This window comes from Chlamydomonas reinhardtii, chromosome 11 (genome assembly GCF_000002595.2).
Source record: "Chlamydomonas reinhardtii strain CC-503 cw92 mt+ chromosome 11, whole genome shotgun sequence".
In the NCBI taxonomy this organism is placed as follows: Eukaryota; Viridiplantae; Chlorophyta; class Chlorophyceae; order Chlamydomonadales; family Chlamydomonadaceae; genus Chlamydomonas; species Chlamydomonas reinhardtii.
In genome coordinates this window covers 3270296-3289393 of record NC_057014.1, presented here as the reverse complement: position 1 = coordinate 3289393, position 19098 = coordinate 3270296, and the positions used below count along the sequence as shown (strand labels likewise).

At 61.9% G+C, this 19098-nt stretch overlaps 6 protein-coding genes across 6 annotated transcripts; 5 read left to right on the top strand and 1 right to left on the bottom strand.

Moving 5' to 3' along the window:
- Positions 1 to 256: 256 nt before the first annotated feature.
- CHLRE_11g480116v5 (uncharacterized protein) lies at positions 257 to 2528 on the bottom strand. Its single transcript, XM_043067714.1, has 2 exons — positions 2378 to 2528; positions 257 to 2306 (listed from the first exon to the last, which is right to left on the bottom strand). The coding sequence occupies exons 1-2, from the start codon at positions 2454 to 2456 to the stop codon at positions 2173 to 2175; spliced, it is 213 nt and encodes a 70-aa protein (XP_042919719.1). The 5' UTR covers positions 2457 to 2528; the 3' UTR covers positions 257 to 2172.
- A 150-nt stretch (positions 2529 to 2678) lies between these two features.
- On the top strand, positions 2679 to 6897 carry CHLRE_11g480100v5 (uncharacterized protein). The gene is made up of 6 exons (XM_043067713.1): positions 2679 to 3047; positions 3283 to 3422; positions 3681 to 3849; positions 3982 to 4143; positions 4779 to 4954; positions 5205 to 6897. Exons 1-6 carry the CDS (start codon positions 2927 to 2929, stop codon positions 5250 to 5252), a joined length of 816 nt encoding a protein of 271 aa, XP_042919718.1. The 5' UTR covers positions 2679 to 2926; the 3' UTR covers positions 5253 to 6897.
- Positions 6898 to 7998: 1101 nt separating this feature from the next.
- CHLRE_11g480079v5 (uncharacterized protein) lies at positions 7999 to 9224 on the top strand. Its single transcript, XM_043067712.1, has 4 exons — positions 7999 to 8207; positions 8447 to 8500; positions 8743 to 8812; positions 9127 to 9224. Exons 1-4 carry the CDS (start codon positions 8115 to 8117, stop codon positions 9168 to 9170), a joined length of 261 nt encoding a protein of 86 aa, XP_042919717.1. The 5' UTR covers positions 7999 to 8114; the 3' UTR covers positions 9171 to 9224.
- Positions 9225 to 9278: 54 nt separating this feature from the next.
- Positions 9279 to 13234, top strand: CHLRE_11g480060v5 (uncharacterized protein). The gene is made up of 7 exons (XM_001697333.2): positions 9279 to 10273; positions 10469 to 10611; positions 11042 to 11111; positions 11320 to 11487; positions 11832 to 11933; positions 12280 to 12426; positions 12657 to 13234. The coding sequence occupies exons 1-7, from the start codon at positions 9311 to 9313 to the stop codon at positions 12801 to 12803; spliced, it is 1740 nt and encodes a 579-aa protein (XP_001697385.2). The 5' UTR covers positions 9279 to 9310; the 3' UTR covers positions 12804 to 13234.
- Positions 13235 to 13288: 54 nt separating this feature from the next.
- Positions 13289 to 15414, top strand: CHLRE_11g480050v5 (uncharacterized protein). The gene is made up of 4 exons (XM_043067711.1): positions 13289 to 13376; positions 13465 to 13538; positions 13695 to 13861; positions 13969 to 15414. The coding sequence occupies exons 1-4, from the start codon at positions 13362 to 13364 to the stop codon at positions 14877 to 14879; spliced, it is 1167 nt and encodes a 388-aa protein (XP_042919716.1). The 5' UTR covers positions 13289 to 13361; the 3' UTR covers positions 14880 to 15414.
- Positions 15415 to 15578: 164 nt separating this feature from the next.
- On the top strand, positions 15579 to 19039 carry CHLRE_11g480000v5 (uncharacterized protein). The gene is made up of 6 exons (XM_043067710.1): positions 15579 to 16043; positions 16115 to 16223; positions 16580 to 16821; positions 17023 to 17196; positions 17452 to 17517; positions 17931 to 19039. The coding sequence occupies exons 1-6, from the start codon at positions 15816 to 15818 to the stop codon at positions 18030 to 18032; spliced, it is 921 nt and encodes a 306-aa protein (XP_042919715.1). The 5' UTR covers positions 15579 to 15815; the 3' UTR covers positions 18033 to 19039.
- Positions 19040 to 19098: the final 59 nt, after the last annotated feature.

Sequence of the window (19098 nt, the reverse complement as noted above, 5' to 3'; positions counted from 1 at the left end):
AAGAATGTCGAAATTGTTTGCAACAGCCAAACCATGCGTCCCCGAGCCTTAAATGTGTCGCGGCCCGGGAGCCCGCGCCCGAGCCCGGCTAGCCGTTTGCGGTGCTTGAGTGGGATGTGGGTGAGGTGCATTTGGGATATCATGGACCGTGAAGTGGCGTGGGTAAGGTGGCGTGGCGTGGCGGGGACAGGGCATGTCGGTGCCTCGGCACGGCGTTGGCATAGTGGCCAGTCCCGCTGGATGGGCATGCAAGGGTGCTGTTCATGTCGCCGGTGCCCATCGTCACATCCCTTGCGCTACATGGGGCTCAGCCCATTTTCCAGCTGTACAAAGCTGACACCCCTTGTTGTACCCCAGCCCCAAAATGGATAGAGCTTGACGAGAGCGTTCAGGATCCGCTTTCATTGTTTCGATCAGGGTAGTACCGGTAACTGCAAAGTGATGAGTGGACAAGAAAGGGAACCGCGCCCCTGCTCGGCTGCCGACCCAACTTACATCTGCGTAAGCGTGTCGAAGCTAAGCAAACGCCCGCCAGAGCCACACCAGACACAGCATCACAAGATACGCGGCTCATAAGGCATCGCTACACCAATACCTACGCGCACTTACAGTCACGGCAGCACACCGCCGGGCCAGCACACACGGCCAGTAGCCACGGGCACCGCGCTCACGACGTGCCGCGCTGTCCAATACGCCCAACACCCATCAAGGAGACGGGGGGTGAGAATCAGCGTCATACGGCAACACGACAACAGTGCGGTCGTCGGCCCCCCGAGACAGGAACACGTGCCCATAGGGGACAGTGTCCCAGCCACCAGGGCGCGCGCCCAAACTAGCTAACGCCTGCAACCGCCCCAGAAGTCAGCCACAACCTCCAGTCCGATAGCCCACACACGGCCAGACAGAAGCGCGGCCGCGGCGGGCAACCCTTGCCCGGCCACCATAATCCGTTGCCGCCCAAGGTCCATAGCAGACAACGCAGCCAGGCATGACGGGCCCCAACCCAGTTCTGGTAAAGCGCTGCCACCGGGGTGGGAAGTCCCCCCCCCCCACAATCATGTCCGGGGCTGCAGGCCACGGCATGGTTGAAGTGTTGGCCCAGTGGCCTGTATGCCATGCCAGTCACCTCGCAACAACGCATCAGCGCCACGCTGCACAAGTGCGTGAGGGCAAACCGTCCGAAACCCTCACTGAAGCCCTTGCAACAGCCACGAGTCACAAAGGCACCACTCCCTGAACCCAGGCGGTAATTGCCACGGAAGATGCCACACCAGTGCACAGACGGCACACACGCACATCGCCACACACACAACAAAGCAACTGACTGAGCCCCCCCTGCACGAATCCAGTACACTACTCCCCACTCCAGCGCCCGCCATCGACATGCACATGCGAGATACACGAACCTCGCTGCTCGCCATGCTCACACTCGCAGTAGTCCAAAAGCGTCCTCGAGATACAAGACCACATACAGCGATGACCTGATGCGAAGCTGACAGCAGAATAACACAGGAATGAGTTTGTGCCCGGCGAGAGAGTTGACGACTGCCAGCGAGTTGCGTTAGGCCGAAGAGTATGCAGCAATGAATGTCTTGTATGCTGATTGAACTATGGAACGCTCACATAAACAAGTCAGCCCGGTGTCATGTGACTGGTCAGGACACTCAGCCCTACTCATAAAAGCCATCCACACCAGCTGCTCGCGATATTGTAATCATCAGGGACCGCGGCGAGGTGATGGTGAAGAAGATGTCGCTGGCGATGGAGCTCCACGAGCGGTGACCGTAGCAATCCCTGGGCCCGCGGAAAGTCAATCTCGCGCGAGTGGCACCTGGCTATGCACACGCTGGCAAACGCGCACGGCCGGTGGGGGCCCGCCACTCCGCTCCAGATATCTCACAGAACTCACAAAACGCCGCGCGAGAACTGTGTGCTGGCCAGCTCGGCTGAACATGCCAAACTAGGGCGAATGGCTGTTGGAGTGTAGCTACCGGAACGCCAGGGGAAAGAGAGGCAGGCCCGCTTTGCAGTGTCAATGTGTGTTACAACGGCCCCCGGCTGCGCCCCTTCCACTCCTAGCCTAGAAAGAGAGCAGGATGGTGGTCGATCCTTCTAGTCTGGTAAGTGTATGAAGGTACGTTCCGCGGGCCGACGCCTCAGGCGTCGCCCGCACTAATGTATCTGCCAGCGCGCAATGAGCCCGATGCATGAGTCGAGTGCAGTTAGCAGAGACGTCTGCGCCCGCCTCACATTCTCACACTCCCACAGCACACGCCACGGAGCTGACGCAGGCATCGCACCACTGCCTGTCCATGGAATGACCGTGTCCGCAATAGGTCCCCACCGACACAGTACCACATCCCATACTGGCCCGCACCAGCTGGCACCAGCCACAAGTAAGAGCGCGCACACACGCCCAGCGAGTCCTCCGGATGTGCCCCCATCGCCATGCCCATGGACTCACGCAGGCCACAAGCCACGACACAGTCCCAGTAGTAATGCCGCCGATCCCCCAACATCGTGTCCGCACGACATGCTTGGCATACAAGGACGACGCCGTCGGCACGTTCACGGGCACGCAGGGGGAACGCCCAACACGCATCGGCAGAGACACGCCACGAGGCCTCCTGATGCCGTGCCCCTTTTAATAGCGGCATTGTGTGGCCCAGGATGAAGGCGGGGTCGGGATGATGCGGGTATGCCATCATGCGTGACGCCCCATGACAAATTGACGTCAACCTCCCGCACCTGAATTGCCAGTCAGCTTCAAAGCCAGCCTCATATTCCGAGTTAAAACAGCGGCGTGCCCATCATCCTCTATCGTTTTCCGCAGCCTTTCAATCGCAATTTGTTCTTCAGAACCGACCTCACCTGTAGTCATCTTCTACCTCTGTCATCTTTTCACAAGGCACCAGACCTACTGAATATGCTGTGCTTTAGCGCCAGCCGCGCCAATGCGGCCCTGCAGCGGCCTGTCGATGCGCGCGCTGCTTGCGCTGTGGTGACCCCTGCCAAGGCCAGGAGGCATCCGTCTGCTGCTGCGCCCAGTGAGTTGATTACCATGCGCTTAGAACGAGGCGGCACGAAGGAGCAATATATACATTGTAGGATCTTTCCCTTAAGCGCAAGGCTCAGCAGCTTTTAGCTTATGTGGCCACGCCCGATAAATACACATCGTAATGTAAGTCCTAGGACTGGACCGCACGAGCCAGATTGTGCGCTTTGCTGCTTCCCTTGGTTGTGCTTGCGAGATTCTGAGAGCGCTCTACGCTGCTTATGTAGGGATCGGCCGGCCGGCTCGCTCAGTGTTGGTGTTTGCTGCTGCCGACCCAAGCATCGACGATATCGTCACGCTTGTTGGCAAGGCTCCGGCCAAGCTTCGCCCGATGTTGTATGAGGCAATCGTGAGGCTACAGGCGCAGGTAATTTGCGAGCCTCACGTCTAGATCTACGGGTCAAGCACGCGTCGACGGATGGACTGGGGTCAGTTCCAGGGGTGATGTGCGGCAGGTGTCAGTTCCACGACGACGGGACCTCTGTCGGTACCAAATGACAGTTCACGGAAGGGGGGTTGCCTCTCGTCCCTGGCACCCCTGCTTTTTTTCTCATGACCTCTGCATGACCTTGTGCGTGCGCGCTGTACATCCCTTGTATGACTAATTGCGGGTCACTCCCCACAGGTGGCGGCCCTGGCCAAGGAGGTGGCGGCCCTGGCCAAGGAGAAGGAGGCCAAGGTGACGGCCCTGGCCAAGGACAACATGGACAAGACTGCGAAACTGGCCAGGACCCAGCAACTGCTTGTGGCCACGCTTTGGGCTGCGGGCGTGGTCAACGCCCACTCCTTCCTGGGTGGGTCACCCAAGGCAGGGCCCACAGGGGCATCATTCGGGGAAAGTTGTGTGTATGTGCAATTGTGCATGCGTGTGTGCTTATGTCGGTCCAGTCCGACGATGTGCTTTGCCGCCGGGGCTGCTGCCGCAGAGCACGTGGTCAAGATGTGGAGGATGGAGCAGATCGGCGGCCAGAACAAGAAGCGCGTGGACGTCTTCAAGGACGGGCTGAAGGAGCGCCCGAAGCTGGTGGCGTGCCTGCTGCGGGACGTGCCCAGCTGGGCGCCCGCCGGCATGCACGAGGAGAAGCAGGGTGCGTGACATGACGTGTGCTGGCAGAGGTCGTGTGCATTGCGCCGCTATCTTCGAGCATGACAGCTATCCACCTGAACTCATAAGCCCTTGCAACACAGTTACTCACACCGCCCAACTCCAGTTACCGTAATGTTGCTGCCCCGCTGACCACCCTCTGATGCACTCCGCCCCTTGCCCATAGTGCTGGCGTTATGCCTACGTCCCGCTTGTCTGTTCCTTCCACTGGCGTGCCTTGCCCCCTGAACTAGCCATTTTGACTCTTGCTCCTTTGCCTCTTGCCGCATGCTGCTGTCGGCCGGCCTGGCGCTTCCTGCTTGCCGTGGGGGTCGCTTGTCTGATCGCCAGGTAATGCGGTTGGTTATACGGGTTACCAGCGCGTGAACGTGCTGATATGCGGGCAACCGAGCTTGGTCAGCGAATGCAATTTACAGTGCAGTTCATCCTGTGTTCCACGGCGATGTGCCCCTTGCCCTGCATCAGTTACCGCGCCCTGCAAACCGCTGGCACGATTTGCTTGGTGTGGGTATGGCTTGGGCTGGTGCTCGTACCCACCCCACCCCTCTCTACCACTTCGCCAAGTATCCTTCCAACCCCATTCCACTCTACTCCCATCGTTGCCTGGTTGCTTGACAGTGGACAGCCTGGCCAACAACCTGGAGGCCATCTTCGCCGACACCAGCAACGATATTCACACGTTCAACCCGGCGAAGGGGCTGATTCTGATCAGGGCCGTGCACAACGGGCCCACAGTGGCGGGCCTGGCCTGCTTCGCGGCGGGCGTGGACGTGCCGTGCCACATCGAGGAGGAGGTGAGCGAACTTGTGCTCAGTGAAGACACGCACTTCGCACAGCGTTCAAATTGCGCTTCACCACGGGCCGCTAATCATGAACTAAGCGGTCCGGGTTGCGGGTTGAAGGTTCGGGCGCAACTCCATGCGAGGAAAATGCTGTCAACCAAGCCCAGCAAGCAGCATCTCGCTGTACCGCAAGCAGGTTGACACTGCGTGTTGTGCACTCGTGCTCCTTCCCCATGGCATGACATGGTGGCGGTGTTTTCAGGACGAAACCTCCATCATCGAGAAGGACAACAACGGGGCCTCCACGTGAGGGACGGCTTGTGGCGCCTACGGCGGCCCTGGCAATGCTGGGCACCCGGGCGTGGGCCGCTGTATGCGTTGGCGTCATCAGGTAGTTGGGGGCGTTAGTGCCTCGGCCCCAGCACCCATATCGGCGGCTGAAATAGTGTTCGGCGTTACAGGGGATTGAGCTGTGCACCTGCAGTGCACCGCTGAGGCTTGTGGGGCAAGACAGCCCTGCACGGCGATGTATCAGGGGGGGGGGCGATCTGCAGGGGGATGGGGGTGGCGGTTTAGCGGCCACTGACTGCCCCATGCATTGTGGCCAGCAGGCCTGGTTGGTGCTTTAGCAGCGGCGGGAGCAGTGGCAGCGTTGCCCATTGGATGGCAATGGGCGCGGCCGCGGCAGCAGAAGAGAAGAGGGCCGCAGGTGGGGGTTCAGCTGCGGTTGTCATGTGTGTCAGGTTCATTTGGAAATGCGTTAGTTATGACAGACAGTGGCAGGCGATGGGGTTAAATAAGAATCTAGTGGAGTGAATAAACTAAATCACAACTGAACTGCCGTAAACAGAACATAGACGCCTTGACACATGAAGGGACTGCGTTGGCTGACTGCTCACTGTGGACGCACACGTCGGGAGGCAGGCGGCAACACTTATGTGTGGGTGCGTGCGTGTGGGTGCGTGTTAGTGAGTGTGTGTGTGGGGGGGGGGGGGGGTAGTGTACTCCAGAAACCAGAAGCAAGCAAGCCATTACCAAAGCATTGGGTACGGCCGTGCGGGTTGTGCGCCACCATGTAGTAGAGTGTGCTTTTAAATGCTCCGAATTCAATAATGATTTCGGAGACTGTGCAGGAGTATGCATTCATAGCATTCGGTCGAGTGCTATGTTCGTGGTGTGTCTCTTTGGAGCGTTGGGCCGCTGCCAAGCTGTGTTTGTGTGCCAAATTGCTCACTGTCGACCTATGCATGCTCAAACAGTTCACCGCATGCAGTTTATGCACAACCGCTGCTACGACTTTTGTACCCAGCCTTGGCTTGCATGAGCTTTTTGTGTTGTAGAATGTGGGGGTGTATTGCCAAGTGTATGTGTGTGCTCGTGTGTGCAAGAGAGAGAGGGAGTGTGTAGGATTTATGGCCTGGTGTATTGCCGTGTGCGGTGGAAGCATTTCCAAGCATACGCCGTAATGTTTTTCTGATCATGTTGAAGGTGGTTGGACGTGATAGCTGGACATTTCTTGGCGGGCGGTGCCTGTGCAAACCGACCCCAGCTATGTCTGGGAGATGAGGCATGCTTCGGAACCTTCGGCCTCAGACGAGTACACGCGGTGTGGGCTCAGCTCACTTTTCCCCATTGGGGCAACCGCCTTTCTTGTCTGATCGTGGATGACTTGGTAGTGCGGTATCGCAATGCGAACAATGGTATGACCTGCGTGTTGCCGGACCTGCATCTGTGGGCTGGTTGGTGAGCATTTCCGCAGCCTAGTTCTACCCCGCCCGGCTCACGTGCTGCGTTGCGTTGATTTCCCGCGGTCCGGACATATATGCGATGTGGTTTAATGTTGTTGCAGGATTGGAAGTGTGCTCAGGAGATTAGCTAACGAAATGCGAATGCAAAATCGACCAGTCGTTACTATTGCGGATTACAAGCAGGGGACGGTGTAAACACCGTCTTCGGCACAGGGAACCACCGCCCCAAAGAGCGCAGCCAACCGCCACCCAACTCACAGCTGCGCAGGCGTGTCGAAGTTGCTTCAGTCTGTGTGGTGCTATCGCCTTGGCCAGGCGCCCCGCGCCCGGAGCGTGAGGACTGCGTGTCAGCGAAAACTACGAGCCGGCCGAGCAGCGCGCGCAGCCTCCTCCAACCCGCGGGCAACAGGGCGACAGCCGCCGCAAAGCGGGTGGCCGCGGCCACCGGCGACGGCGGTCCCACCGGTCCTGCAGCACCTTTCGCCACACCTTCGTGCAGTACGAAACCATGCAGTCACCGCTACGCCAATCAAGGAGGCGGGTCCGCACTTCGTCCAGCGCATCATAAGCCGCAACCAGCGTGCCCACACACATGTTATGCCGCAACAAGCACAAACAAAGCATGGGACGGCCAATTTGCACGCCCTGGCGTGGACGTGTCGACATGTGTCCCCACACTCGACATATGCGCACTGACATGGCGGGGCTCTCAAGCTCTGGTACGCATGCATTTATCTTGAGCAGCGCTGCAAATGCACGCTTTCCATGCAGCACACTACGGTATGGAGAGTTGAACGCGGGATGGGCTGGGCTGGGGGTATTTCCTTGGATACAATCCCGCGTTAATGACGCGTGTGGCTGCAGTCTCAGAACAGGATCGCCCATGGCTCAGCGTGACAGCGCTCGTGAAGAGGAGTAGATTGGGCAACACTTTGGATTCAATAAAGAGGTTTTACCTCCTGAACGACAAGGTTTTGCCCGGGGGGGTTCAGTCGTCCCTGGGGATTTTGGGGCATGGGGTCTGGCACTGAGACACTTCGTTTTTCCCCCTGACAGAGGTGGCAGATCGTGCGGCCGCGAGGTAGCCGCCAGTCGTGTCCCAGCGAGCGGAATAGCGAGGATGGGGAGGGACTGCTCGTGGTGGCCGCCTGGCAACGCAAAGTGAAGGGTTGGCGCACTTGACGAGGCAGAGGGCAACGAGTGTGCGCATGGGCCTCAACGCGCCAGCATCGGGCTCGGGCGTGGCGAGGGGCTGGGGCCCGCAACCGCTGACATGCTCATGCTCCATATACCGTTCTCACACGACTCCTAATATATGTTGCGTTGACCAGGCTTTTGTGTGCATGGCAAAGTAACTGGTTCTTCCTGCGCGATAATTACGCTTAGTTCTTATTGCTATAACTCTAGTGAGCAGTAAGCTATCGATGAGTGCCGAGCCTGCAAGGAATACGCGCACTCGGAGCGAGGGACCTTCAGCAGCCAACGGCGGAGAGCAGCCCCAGCCAGACCCGCTTCAGGTAAAACAATGCGTAATGTGCCGTTAGACTACCGCACTCTTAATACTGTGATTTGGAAGGCATGCGACGCCGCCGCGACATGAAGTTTCTCGTTGCAACCTTTTCGCAAGGCGACCGCGCACGCGAGTTTGCATGCACAATTGAAAATGGACGCATATAGAGCTTGTGTGAGGGCAGGGCAGGTCGCCCGCTGCTTACCTCTGGGTGGGACTCCACGGTTGACCCCGGCTGCGCTGCAGGTCCGCCAGGCACTGGTGACGGCGGCAGAGCTCAAAAGCCTCAAACCCGGACGGGTGGGTTACACACCCTGCCTGCCTTGCTGCTTAGCCATCCTGCTTCTTGCCCTCCCAGTCTTCCAGCAGCGGCCCACCATCTACTTGTCGGTGTCGCCACACCCCGCCAACCCCCGCCAACCCCCCCCCCCCTCCGCCTCTGCACATGTGTGCATATTTTTACCTATGACTCTGACTCTGTGTGCATGTGTTTGCACCTGTGCCTGCCACTGCCACTGCGACGCCAACTGCCATTTCCACAGGCGGTGTACGCACGCAGCGGCGGCGTGTTCCTGCTATCCTCACGTGACGAGCAGCTGGCCAGGGCGACGGGTACGTGCGGCGGCGGCAGCGCGTGCAGGGGACATGGGGCTGGGGTAGCTCGAGGGAGGTAGATGGTGGAAAGGTAGATGGTGGGAACTGGAAAGGGAATGATGAAAGGGGCAATGCCGGGGTCGTTGTGGTCGCCAAGGACAGCCGCAGGTTGTGGTGGTGGCTATGGAGGGCATTGCGGGAGCGGTGCTTGCGGCTGTGGCAATGGACATGTGGGGAGCTTTACTTCTGCATGCTACGCCCTTCCCTGGCGCGAACTTACCGCATGTGACCCGTTGCTCTCCATTGTCGGCACACCTGTTGTCCCGCCGCAGACGAGCTAGCCAAGCTACAGGAGGCGCCGTCAAAGCAGCAGTAGCAGCGGTTGCAGCAGTCGCGGCAGTAACAGGAGCTGCTATAAAATCGGCTGTAGCAAGGGAGCAGAGGAGCGCGTCAGAAGCCTTAGCAGTAGCGTTGTAGGAGATACATCAGCCGCAGAGCCGCACGACAGGCTTGGCTATGAGCGACCGGGGGCGTGGTGGCGGCCGTGGCGGCGGTGGCCGTGGCCGCAGCGGCAGCCGCGGCGGCGGCGGTGGCGAGCGCGGGCGCAGCGGCGGGCGCGGCGGCAGAAGCCTGGGCCGGGGCGGCGACCGGGATGGAGGCAGGGGTGGCCGAGGCGATGGCGGCCGTGGCCGCGGGAGCAGTGAGGGTGGCCGCGGTGGCGGCTTCGCAGGCCGGGGCGGAAGCCGGGGCGGCGGCGGCGGCTTTCGTGGCCGGGGACGCGGCGGCGGGGACTTTGGCGGCCGGGGCCGTGGCGGCGGCGGCTTTGGCGGCCGTGGTGGCGGGCGTTTCGATAAGAAGCGTGGTGCGGGCGGTGACGGCGACACGCCGGCCCCGAAGCGCACCAAGACAGACGCTGAGATTGCGGATGCCGTGGCTGGGGTGGTGGCGAATGGCACCGACGATGCTCCCGCTGCCGCTGCAGTGACGGCGCCGGGTGCTGCTGCTGCGCCTCAGGGCGCCGGCAAGGGCGCGAAGCCCAAGGGGAAGGGCGCGGCCGCTGCCGGCGCCGCAGCCGCCGCGGCAGCGGCTGCAGCGACTGCCTCCGCTGCTGCTGCGTCTGCCGCGGCAGGGGCCGCCACCGCCACAGCCAAGGCCGCCGCCGCCGTCGCTGACGCCGCTGCGCCGGGCGGCGCGACGGATGCTGCGGGGCAAAACGCCGCGGACAAGGCTCCGAAGCAAAAGGGCAAGTCACCCGTAAACTCCAATTGGGAGGCCATGCGAGAGAAGGTGGTGGCGGCTGCGAAGCGCCCACCGCCGCCGGAGCACGTGCAGCGGCGGTTGGCGAAGAAGAAGTCTGCGGCCGCGGCGGCGGCGGAGGCAGCAGAGGCGGATGGCAGCAAGGGAGCGGCGGCGGCGGCCGCCGCAGCGGCAGGTGCACGGCGTCCTGGGCTGGTTGGCACGGAGACGGGGCTTACAAAGGTGCGTTGCATAATGTATCAAGGCGAGAGCGTACCAGATGGGAAAGCCCTCAAGCGCTTGTACGTCCAGGAAGGCGGGAGCGTGTTTGACAACGGCTGACACCGAGGCTGGCTTTCGGCTTCGGCTTAGCTTCACACCTTAAGTACTTATACCTTGTTGCCTTAATACTATCCGCTTCATACTACACACGCACAGGTTCTGGCCCTGGATTGCGAGATGGTGGGCACGGGCCCCAACGGCTCCGTGAGCGCGCTGGCGCGTGTGTGCCTGGTCAACGGCGCGGGGGCGGTGCTGCTGGACACATTCGTGCGGCCCAACGAGCCGGTGACTGACTACAGGTGAGGGGCGGCGTGGGGCGTGGGGCCGGGGGGGGGGCGGGCACGGGGTGTGGGGCAGGGGGGCGCGGGGTGTGGGGCGAGGTGCGGGGCAGGCAGGCGCGGGGTGTGGGGCAGGGTGGTGCGGGGTGTGGGGCAGGGGGGTGCGGATTGTGGGCGGAGGCGAAGGCGGAGCTGTAATGGTGGCGGAGGAAGTGTCGCCGTGTCTCTGGTCAGGGACGTGGGCCAGGGAGGAGTCAACAGGCTGCTCCCGTGGGCAATCAGGTCATGAGCAGTCCCATGCACCGCCGCCATCATCGCCGTGTCGTAGTCGGGGCCTTCTCCCCCCAAAGTATTATCGCTTGCGACTAACGCCCCTGCCTGTACTCCGCTAGCTTAGCTTGGTGTGGTTTAGTTTGGGCTGGTAATTGCAACCGCACCCCCGCCGCTGCAGGACCTGGGTGTCGGGCGTGCGGCCGGAGGACGTGGCGCGCGGGCGGCCGTACGACGAGGTGGTGCAGCAGGTGGGTGGGGGCGCGGATGAAATGGTTCGCAGACAGGGGGAAGAAAGGGGTCTGGGTTTGGCACGCGGCAGCACCTCATCCTCATCCTCACCTCATACCCAACCACCTTCCCGCACACTCCGCCCCCACATCTCCAACCACCTCCCCAACCACCATCCCCAACCACCTCCCCAACCCCCAACCATCACCCTGCACACCCAATCCCCAGGTGGGCGACATGGTGCGGGGCCGTGTGCTGGTGGGGCACGCCATCGGGCACGACCTCAAAGCGCTGCGGCTGGAGGACCACCCGCGCACCCACCTGCGCGACACCAGCAAGTGGCCGGGCCTGATGAAGACACTGCCCAACGGCCGCAAAGTGTCGGCATCGCTCAAGGTGAGGGGCAGGATGGGGCGTGCAGCCGTCCATGCAAAGGGGGCTTGCTTTAGCGTGGGGTTTGGAATGTGGTTTGTAAGGTGCGTGCGTGTGGGAGCTTTGCTCACGTGCCAAAGAGGGGTTGATTGGGTCGGATGCACACGAGGGCGCAAGGCGTGTGCCTGCCGCAAACCACCTGTCCCCAACCCGCCATCTCATGCCTCCTCTCCTTCTCCCCGCCATCTCCCCTTCCCTGCTCCCTTCTGCCCCATCCCTACCCATCCCTACCCATCCCTGTCACTCCCTACCCATCCCTGCCACGCCCTCCTCTCCCACTCTCTCTCGCCCCCCACCCCACCTCTCAGGACCTAGCTGCCACGCACCTGGGCCTGGCCATACAGCAGGGCGAGCACACGCCGGTGGATGACGCCCGCGCAGCCCTGTACCTGTACCAGAAGTTCCACAGGGTGAGGGGAGGCAGGAGTGGTGAAGGGAGGCAGGGGTGGTGAAGAGTCAGGGGCCAGGGCAGAGGCAGACGCGGCGACGGTGCTGTACCTGTACCAGGGATTTCACTGGGCGAGAGGCAGGGTCGGGGTGTGGGTGAGGCGGTGGTGAGGCGGTGGGGTGAGACAGGGGGGAAGCCTTCATGCGGATATGCTGATGCGTTGGTAACAATTGTTATGGAAGTCCGTGGTGGAACCTAAAGGGCTTGGGTTACGTCAGGTCGGACCGCGGCGTATCGCTAACCCCTGCCTTGGCTGGTTGCTGCATCCTGCGCTGGAGTTTCTGATAAGCCTGCTCTTCTCCGTGCAGGAGTGGGAGGCTGCTGTGAAGGCCGGCCAGCTGACGCCCATTGGCGGCGGCGGCAAGAAGAAGGAGAAAGGCCGGGGCGGGCGCGAGGAGCGCGGAGGCAGGGGCCGGGGCAAGCTGGCCGGGGCCCGGCGGACCAGCCGCAGCAAGGTGGGTGGCTGAGTGGTGTGCAGACTCGGCTGAGATGGGGGCGTCCCCACTTCGGAAGTGAGAATGACCGGGTTGTTGTCTCATCGCGGCTGGAGATAGCGGCGCTACTATGCATTATGGTTTCACAGCCCGCACGCCGCCCAGCCTGTATGCCATCCTGCTGCCCTTGCTGACTTGTCCTGCCTCAACATTCTCGCGTCTGCTTCTACCCCACCCCGCCCCGCGCACAGGATGATGAGGACGGGGCGCTAGGCGCCAAGGGCGGCGGCGTGCGCAAGCGGTCAGGCGGCGCGGCGGGCGACTCGAAGGGCAAGAAGGGCGGGGCGGCGGCCAAGCCGCTGTGGTCGCTCGCCACTGACCCGTATGCGGACCTGTAAGGCCTCCGGGGATGCAGCGATCAGGGCCAGTGGGACTTCGTTGGCGGATGTTTGCCTTTGTCTGTGTGTTTTGGGTGCAGACTGTGTGTTTGGGTGCGGAGGTACGCAATGTATGGTTACTTCCTTACAGAAGGGTTGTGTTTAAGTGGGCATGTGAGCCCAAGACACCGTGATGCCTCGTGTTTGCGTGTTAGGAAAGCGCAAGGGGAATGGTTGGGGTGGTGTGGGTTGGGTGTATGAGACGATGGGAACATTTCGCTGGGCCGGCACTCTCCACTTGCGGTGGACAACACCCTACAAGTAGGTCGCCTTTCTGGGTGCAGGCTGCTGGGTGCAGGCTGCTTGGGTGCCTGCAGGCTGCTGCTGCGAGGACGTGCGGATGCCCCGTTCTTGGACGCGACCATGGCCGCCTTTTAAAAGCAGCCACGGCGACGTTTCAACCATTCGACCCAGGGGTCACCGTTGGGGTCCATTGCAAAGAAACGCGACCAGCGTAGAGGCTGGGAGGAGCATTCCTCAGCTCCTTTCAGCACTCAGCGTCAAAGCTGCGGCCGAAACATGTACTCCCAGGAGGTGCGATGTAAAGCCCGTGCCAGCTGTCCACCAACCCAGAGCTGCCCGATTTGATCATGCCTTGCGTTCGCTACTCTACCATTTGCAGTGGCTCGTGAAGGATTTCAGCGGGCTAAGCGGCAGCAAGGACTCTCCACCGTTTACGCTGGGCGGTCACACATGGTGCGCCCCGGCGTCGTTGACCCGCGCTTTCTGTCCCCTGTCCCCTGACACCTTGCTTCAGACGAACAAAGCTCGGCTGCTGGCTATGTTATACTTGCAGTCAGACAGACAATTCATTCTTTGATGACTGTGTCGTGCCTATATCCTTACGTGCAGGCGGCTGGAGCTTTACCCTGGCTTTACCACGGAGCCTCTCACGCACCTGTCCGTGTTCCTGCGAGCCCAGGGAGATGGCAGCAACGGCACCGTGCCACCGCCACCCACCAAGTTCAACTTCACTATACAGAACTGGGTGAACTCCGAAGCCTCCTTCTGCACGAAAGGTCAGGGATCCCGTGACTAGCCCACCATGCTAGCCACCATGCAGTGCGCGATTCTTCTCTTCAGCACTTCCTCTTGTCATCATTTCCGCCTTGCCATCGCCACACAGACCATACATTCACGACCTTCAAGGAAAACGAGCACCGGGGCTGGGGCTGGGACAAGTTGCTGCCCCTGAAGAAGCTTTTCACGCCTGCCTCCGGCTTCTTGCGTGCGCATGACGGTGCTTTGCTCATCCGCCTGGACCTGGAGTACCAGCAGGCGCCGGCAGCGGCGGGCCAGTCGGACCCACGTGATGGCAGCAGCTACCCAGCCACCATCAGCAGCACCAGTAGCAGCGGCGGCGGCAGTGGCGACGGTGGCACGCAGGCTGCTAGCGCCATGAGCGAGCTTAGCAGCGACTTCCTTGCGCTGCTCGAAGACCCCCACCCCACATCTGACCTCACCATCAGTGCCACGGCATCAGCGGCACCGGGGGACAGCGGTGAAACGAGCAGCGCGGTGGCTGGGGGTGCCGAGTGCAGCCGCCGCTTCCCCGTGCACCGCGCCATCTTGGCCGCGCGCTGCCCCTACTTCGCCACGCACTTTGCCAGCGGGCTGGGCGACAGCAACACGCGCGAGCTGCACCTGCCGGACACCGACCCGGACGCGCTGGCGGCACTGCTGCGCTTCATGTACGGCGGGGAGCTTCGTGTGGCTTCCCGGGAGCAGGCGTGGCGCTGCCTAGCGCTGGCGGACCGGCTGCTGCTGCCCAAGGCGGCAGGGCTGCTGCGAGCGCACCTGCTTGCCACCCTGTCTCCGACTACCGTCATGGCGGACCTGATGTGGGCAGCGGGTCTGGCGGAGGGCCAGGGGCAGGCGGAGCTGCTGACGGGGCTCATCAGCAGTGCGGCGGAAATGGAAGAGGACATTCCGGAGGCGCAGGTGGAGCAGCTGGCGGCGGCGCACCCGGCTCTGGTGGCGCAGCTCTTCACGGCGCGCTTCCGGGCGTCTAAGCGACTGCGCTCAGCACCCAAGTAAGGACCTGTGACGCGGCACGGAGATGCGGCATGCGTCGTAGGTGTGGCTCTTCGGCATTGGCACAGGTTGTACCGTGCATTTGAACCGCCTGACGACGAGTGCGGCAGCTCAGGCAGGAGCATGAGACTGGTCTTGTGCGCATATCCATGTGTTACTGCAGGATAATTTAGTCAATGCCATGTCTTGCTGCTGTACGTGAGCTTTACTGGCATGCCGTTGGGGGCTACCAACTAGTTGCGAGTTGACAGATGGTGGGCAGGTGTCCATCATGGCTGCACGGGCACTCGTGCGTTGCAGATACGATGCTGGTTGGCCGGGGCTGCTGCCAGTCAATACGGTATCCGTGTTGTTCGGAGTGGCGACTGGTAATTTGGTTTGGGAGAACATTTAGGGGTCCAGATGCAGGTGGTGAATGCTGCGTACAGTAATGCCTTGGGCCGTGCTAGGCCTGGAATCCCGACTCCAGGTAATGCTTTTTAACTGGCCGCTCAGCCATAAGGTTGGAACGCAGCTGGAATCATATCACTTTAAGCACAAGCAAGGAGTGAAGGGGTCATGTGTCCGCAAGAGGGATTTGGGCGGGGGGGGGGGGGGGGCTGGCACGGGGGGCTCGGGAGTCGGGGGCTTCGGGCCTCGCCAAGCGGGTGCGCCTCGCCTCATTTGGCGCACAGCCAATGCCACAGCACAGGTCGGCGCGCCACCAAGCACCTGTTCATTATCCAGTATTATTCTTGAACCTCTCTTCCTACACCGTTTGCTGTGCCAGCGACTACGCAATCAGGGTAGAAATCTCTTGCTAGCGGCGAGGTTGGCAGCCTCCTACTCCCTGGCAACAACGCACGCCACCTCTGCAGTCAGACGTAGGCTATTATAGGTTGCTAGGGGCTAGGACGGGGACGCCCCCCTCCGCTCGCGAAACCCCGTTGTATTCGTGCGATGTCTGTCCTTGGAGTTGTAAACTCTCCTCTCCTGGCGAAGCGACATTTTGACGAGGGCGAGGCCACTGAGGGCTTCGACCGGGCGGGCTTCGGCGGCAAGCGGACACGGACAGCAGCGAGCCCAGCTCGTTGCGTCCCGTTCGTCGCCAGCGGGTCCGGCGTGCATGCGGTCCCACCAACTACTATCGCTGCGCTCCTGGCCCTCTTCCCGGGGATGGATGAGCGGGTAAGTCCGCACGAGAATTCAGTTCGCTAGCACCACGTCATGGAACGTCGCTGCGGTTGCGCTGGCTGCAGGCTGTGACGAGCGTCCTTGCGGAATGCGGCAACAACATTGACGCAGCCATCAAACGGCTGGGCGAGCTGCGACTATCCGTTGGGAGTACTGCTGCAGCTGACCACCGAGGTGGGTTGGGGTGAAGACGGGGGCGACGGTGCCGCAGCTGCTACTCGCTGCAGCGCGACATGGCGTGCCCGACCAAGTGACGGGGGCAAACGTCGAGGGCGTCGTGCACCTGGCAGGCCTTGTATTCGAGGGGGGAGGGCAGGAGTGACAGGGCCGGGACGGCAGTGTCGTGCGTGGCCTGTGGCACGGGTGCCCGCGCGACCAAGCGACCGGAGGCGCACCCAGCGCTTTAGCTCTTACAGTGACTGCGCCCGTTAGCAGCACGTGCAGTGGACATTTGCTCTCGGCACCGCTATACTTACACACTGCACGACTGAGCGCTATACCCCATCCCGCCCGGTCATCGCCCCCCGCAGAAGCGCAACCATCAACGCCGCCGCCCCCCAGCTCGCAAGCTGCGGCTGCAGCCGCGGCCGCGGCAGAAGCGACTGGAGCTGACGCGGGCACATCGGGCGGCCCCGCGACGGCGGAGCAGTGGGTGGAGGTGCTGGTGGGGGAGATGAGCGCGGCACGCGACCTCACGGACGCGCGGACGCGGGCGGCGGGCTTTTTGCGGCAGTTTGAAGCATTTGTGGTGCGATACGTGCGGCAGCAGCAGGTGTGGGTGGTGGGCGTGGGCACAAAATGTTTAACAAGGCGTGATGGGGTGGTGTGGGGTTGCAAACCGAATACCAAGCGCCGTGTTGAGTCAGGGTGCGTGAGGGTCGGCGCGGGAGCTCTAGCTCTGCAGCATTAACAGCACCCTGCAACTACCAAGCGGCGGGATATAACAACGATGCTGCGGCATACCCGCGCACAGGACGGGGGGGCGTCCACATCGGCGGCGTCACCAGAGCCGGGCACCGGCGCCGGCGCCTCTGCTGCTGGCGCCGGCGCCTCCTCCCACCAGTCTGTGGCTCAGCGCGCGGCCAAGCTGGCGGAGGAGAACGCCCTGCTGAAGAAGGCGGTGCAGATCCAGCACCGGCAGCTGCAGGTGGGTTGGGGGCCGATGTAGGCGTGAGGGGCAGGCGACGTAGCCGTGTGTTATAGGCGAGGCAGAGGAGGGAGGTTGCAACGTGGATAGCAGTAAAGCCAACAACATTTGCACTTCTCTTGGGGGGTTTGTAGATGTATACCGTATGTATGTACAGTTCGCATCGCACCACTGCCTGTACTGACGATATCGGAGCCCGACTTGCACCGCTGATGTTTCGCGTGTCCATGCCATCCCTGTTCTCTACCCGCGCAGGAGAAGGCGGCGGCGGAGGGCGAGGCGGCGAACCTGAAGGCCATGCTGGCGCAGTACCAGGAGCAGGTGGGGACTGCGTGTGCGTGTGTGTGCGTGTGGACTGCGTGTGCGTGTACGGTGCGAGCGCATGTGGACTGCGTGACGTGTGCTTGTTTGTGTGCGTGTGCGGACTATAAGCGCGGAGTGAGGTTCATACATAGGATAAGCGCCCTTTGGGTTGGGAGTGGAGGGAGACGGGTCCTGTGGAGCACAGAAAACGGCCGGGGTACGTCCTGGGCAACGCCAAGAGACGGGGAGCGACCCAGGTCACCTTATGACGGCAGCATCACGTTTGGACCGTCCCTGCCGCCCCGAGCGCCACTGCTCCCGGATGCTGGCCGTGTACAGTCACACCTGCCTTCTCGCCACTCACTGCACTGACCGGCCTTGACTGTTGCCTCCCGCCTCCTCTCGCCCCCCGCTCCCGCCCGCCTCCTCAGGTCCGGAGCCTGCAGCTGACAAATTACTCGCTGAGCCTGCACCTGCAGAAGGCCACCAACAGCGACCACCTGGGGCCGCACCGCAACCCTGACGTCTTCTGAGCCCGGGCACGGCAGCTGGGGCGGCGAGGGAGCAGCGGGCGCGGCGCTTGTTTCGGTATGTGGCGTGCGAGGCTTGCAGCGGTGTCGCGTGCCGTCCGCTTGGCATGAGGGAGAGGAAGTGATGGGATGGCAATGCTGGGGTGGCTCGCACGGGTGGCTTGGTATTCCGCCCAATGTGGGCAGGAGACCCAGGCGCGGAGGGGAGGTGGGGTGCAGCAGGACCTCGTGGTGGTGGAGTGGTGGTTGTTGCGATCGGGTGCGCTCGTTTTGCGTAGCAGCAGCATGCCGGGAAGGGCAGCGGCAGCAAAGCCTGGGTTGTAAATGTACGGGATGCATTTGATGGCGCGGCTGCGATGGCGGCTGGCGGTTGCGGAGGGCAGGCGCAGTGCGCTCCTGCTGGTCCGATTGGTGGGTGCGGGGACTTGAGGGGGAAGCGCTGCGAGCAGTCAGCAGCCAGCAGAAGCAGTGGTCGACGCATGTCGCCGCCGCGCGGGCGATCCTTTGAGTGGAGGGTCGGGGACACCTAGCCAGGCTGATCGTATATGTTGCCCCCTCACAAGCGAGTGATAGCCACTTGAGGTTGCGAGTGTGCGTTGTTAAGATGTTGCAAAAGGACTTACAGACGATAACTTGCGTCGGTGAATACGCGCGTGCGCCTGTGAGCACAGTGCGAGAGTGGGACGCATTCCCAGCACAAGTCTCGGGAGTACGGCGCATGCGCGGCTGCACGGTGCTCGGGGCAAGCCGGCAAGGTATGGCCCTGTATCACAGGCAAAGATGCGTTATAGCTGGTGACTTTCATGACACTGCCTTGTCGCCACTTCATGCATGAAGGTGGCTGTTCGTTCCGGGTTGTGCCTGGCTTTCCCGGGTCCTAATAGAGCCTGCGCACTACGCAATCACCGTTCTGCTGGCTTGAGGCGCTCAAAGTCACCAAGCTGCTCACACGCGTGCAGTGGGTACTGACAAACGTGGTAATGCTGTACTGCATGTAACCGCTCACTGTGAACGCTGACGACTGAAAGTGTAGCTGAGGAAAGGGGCCAGGGCGAGGGTGGCTTCGCCG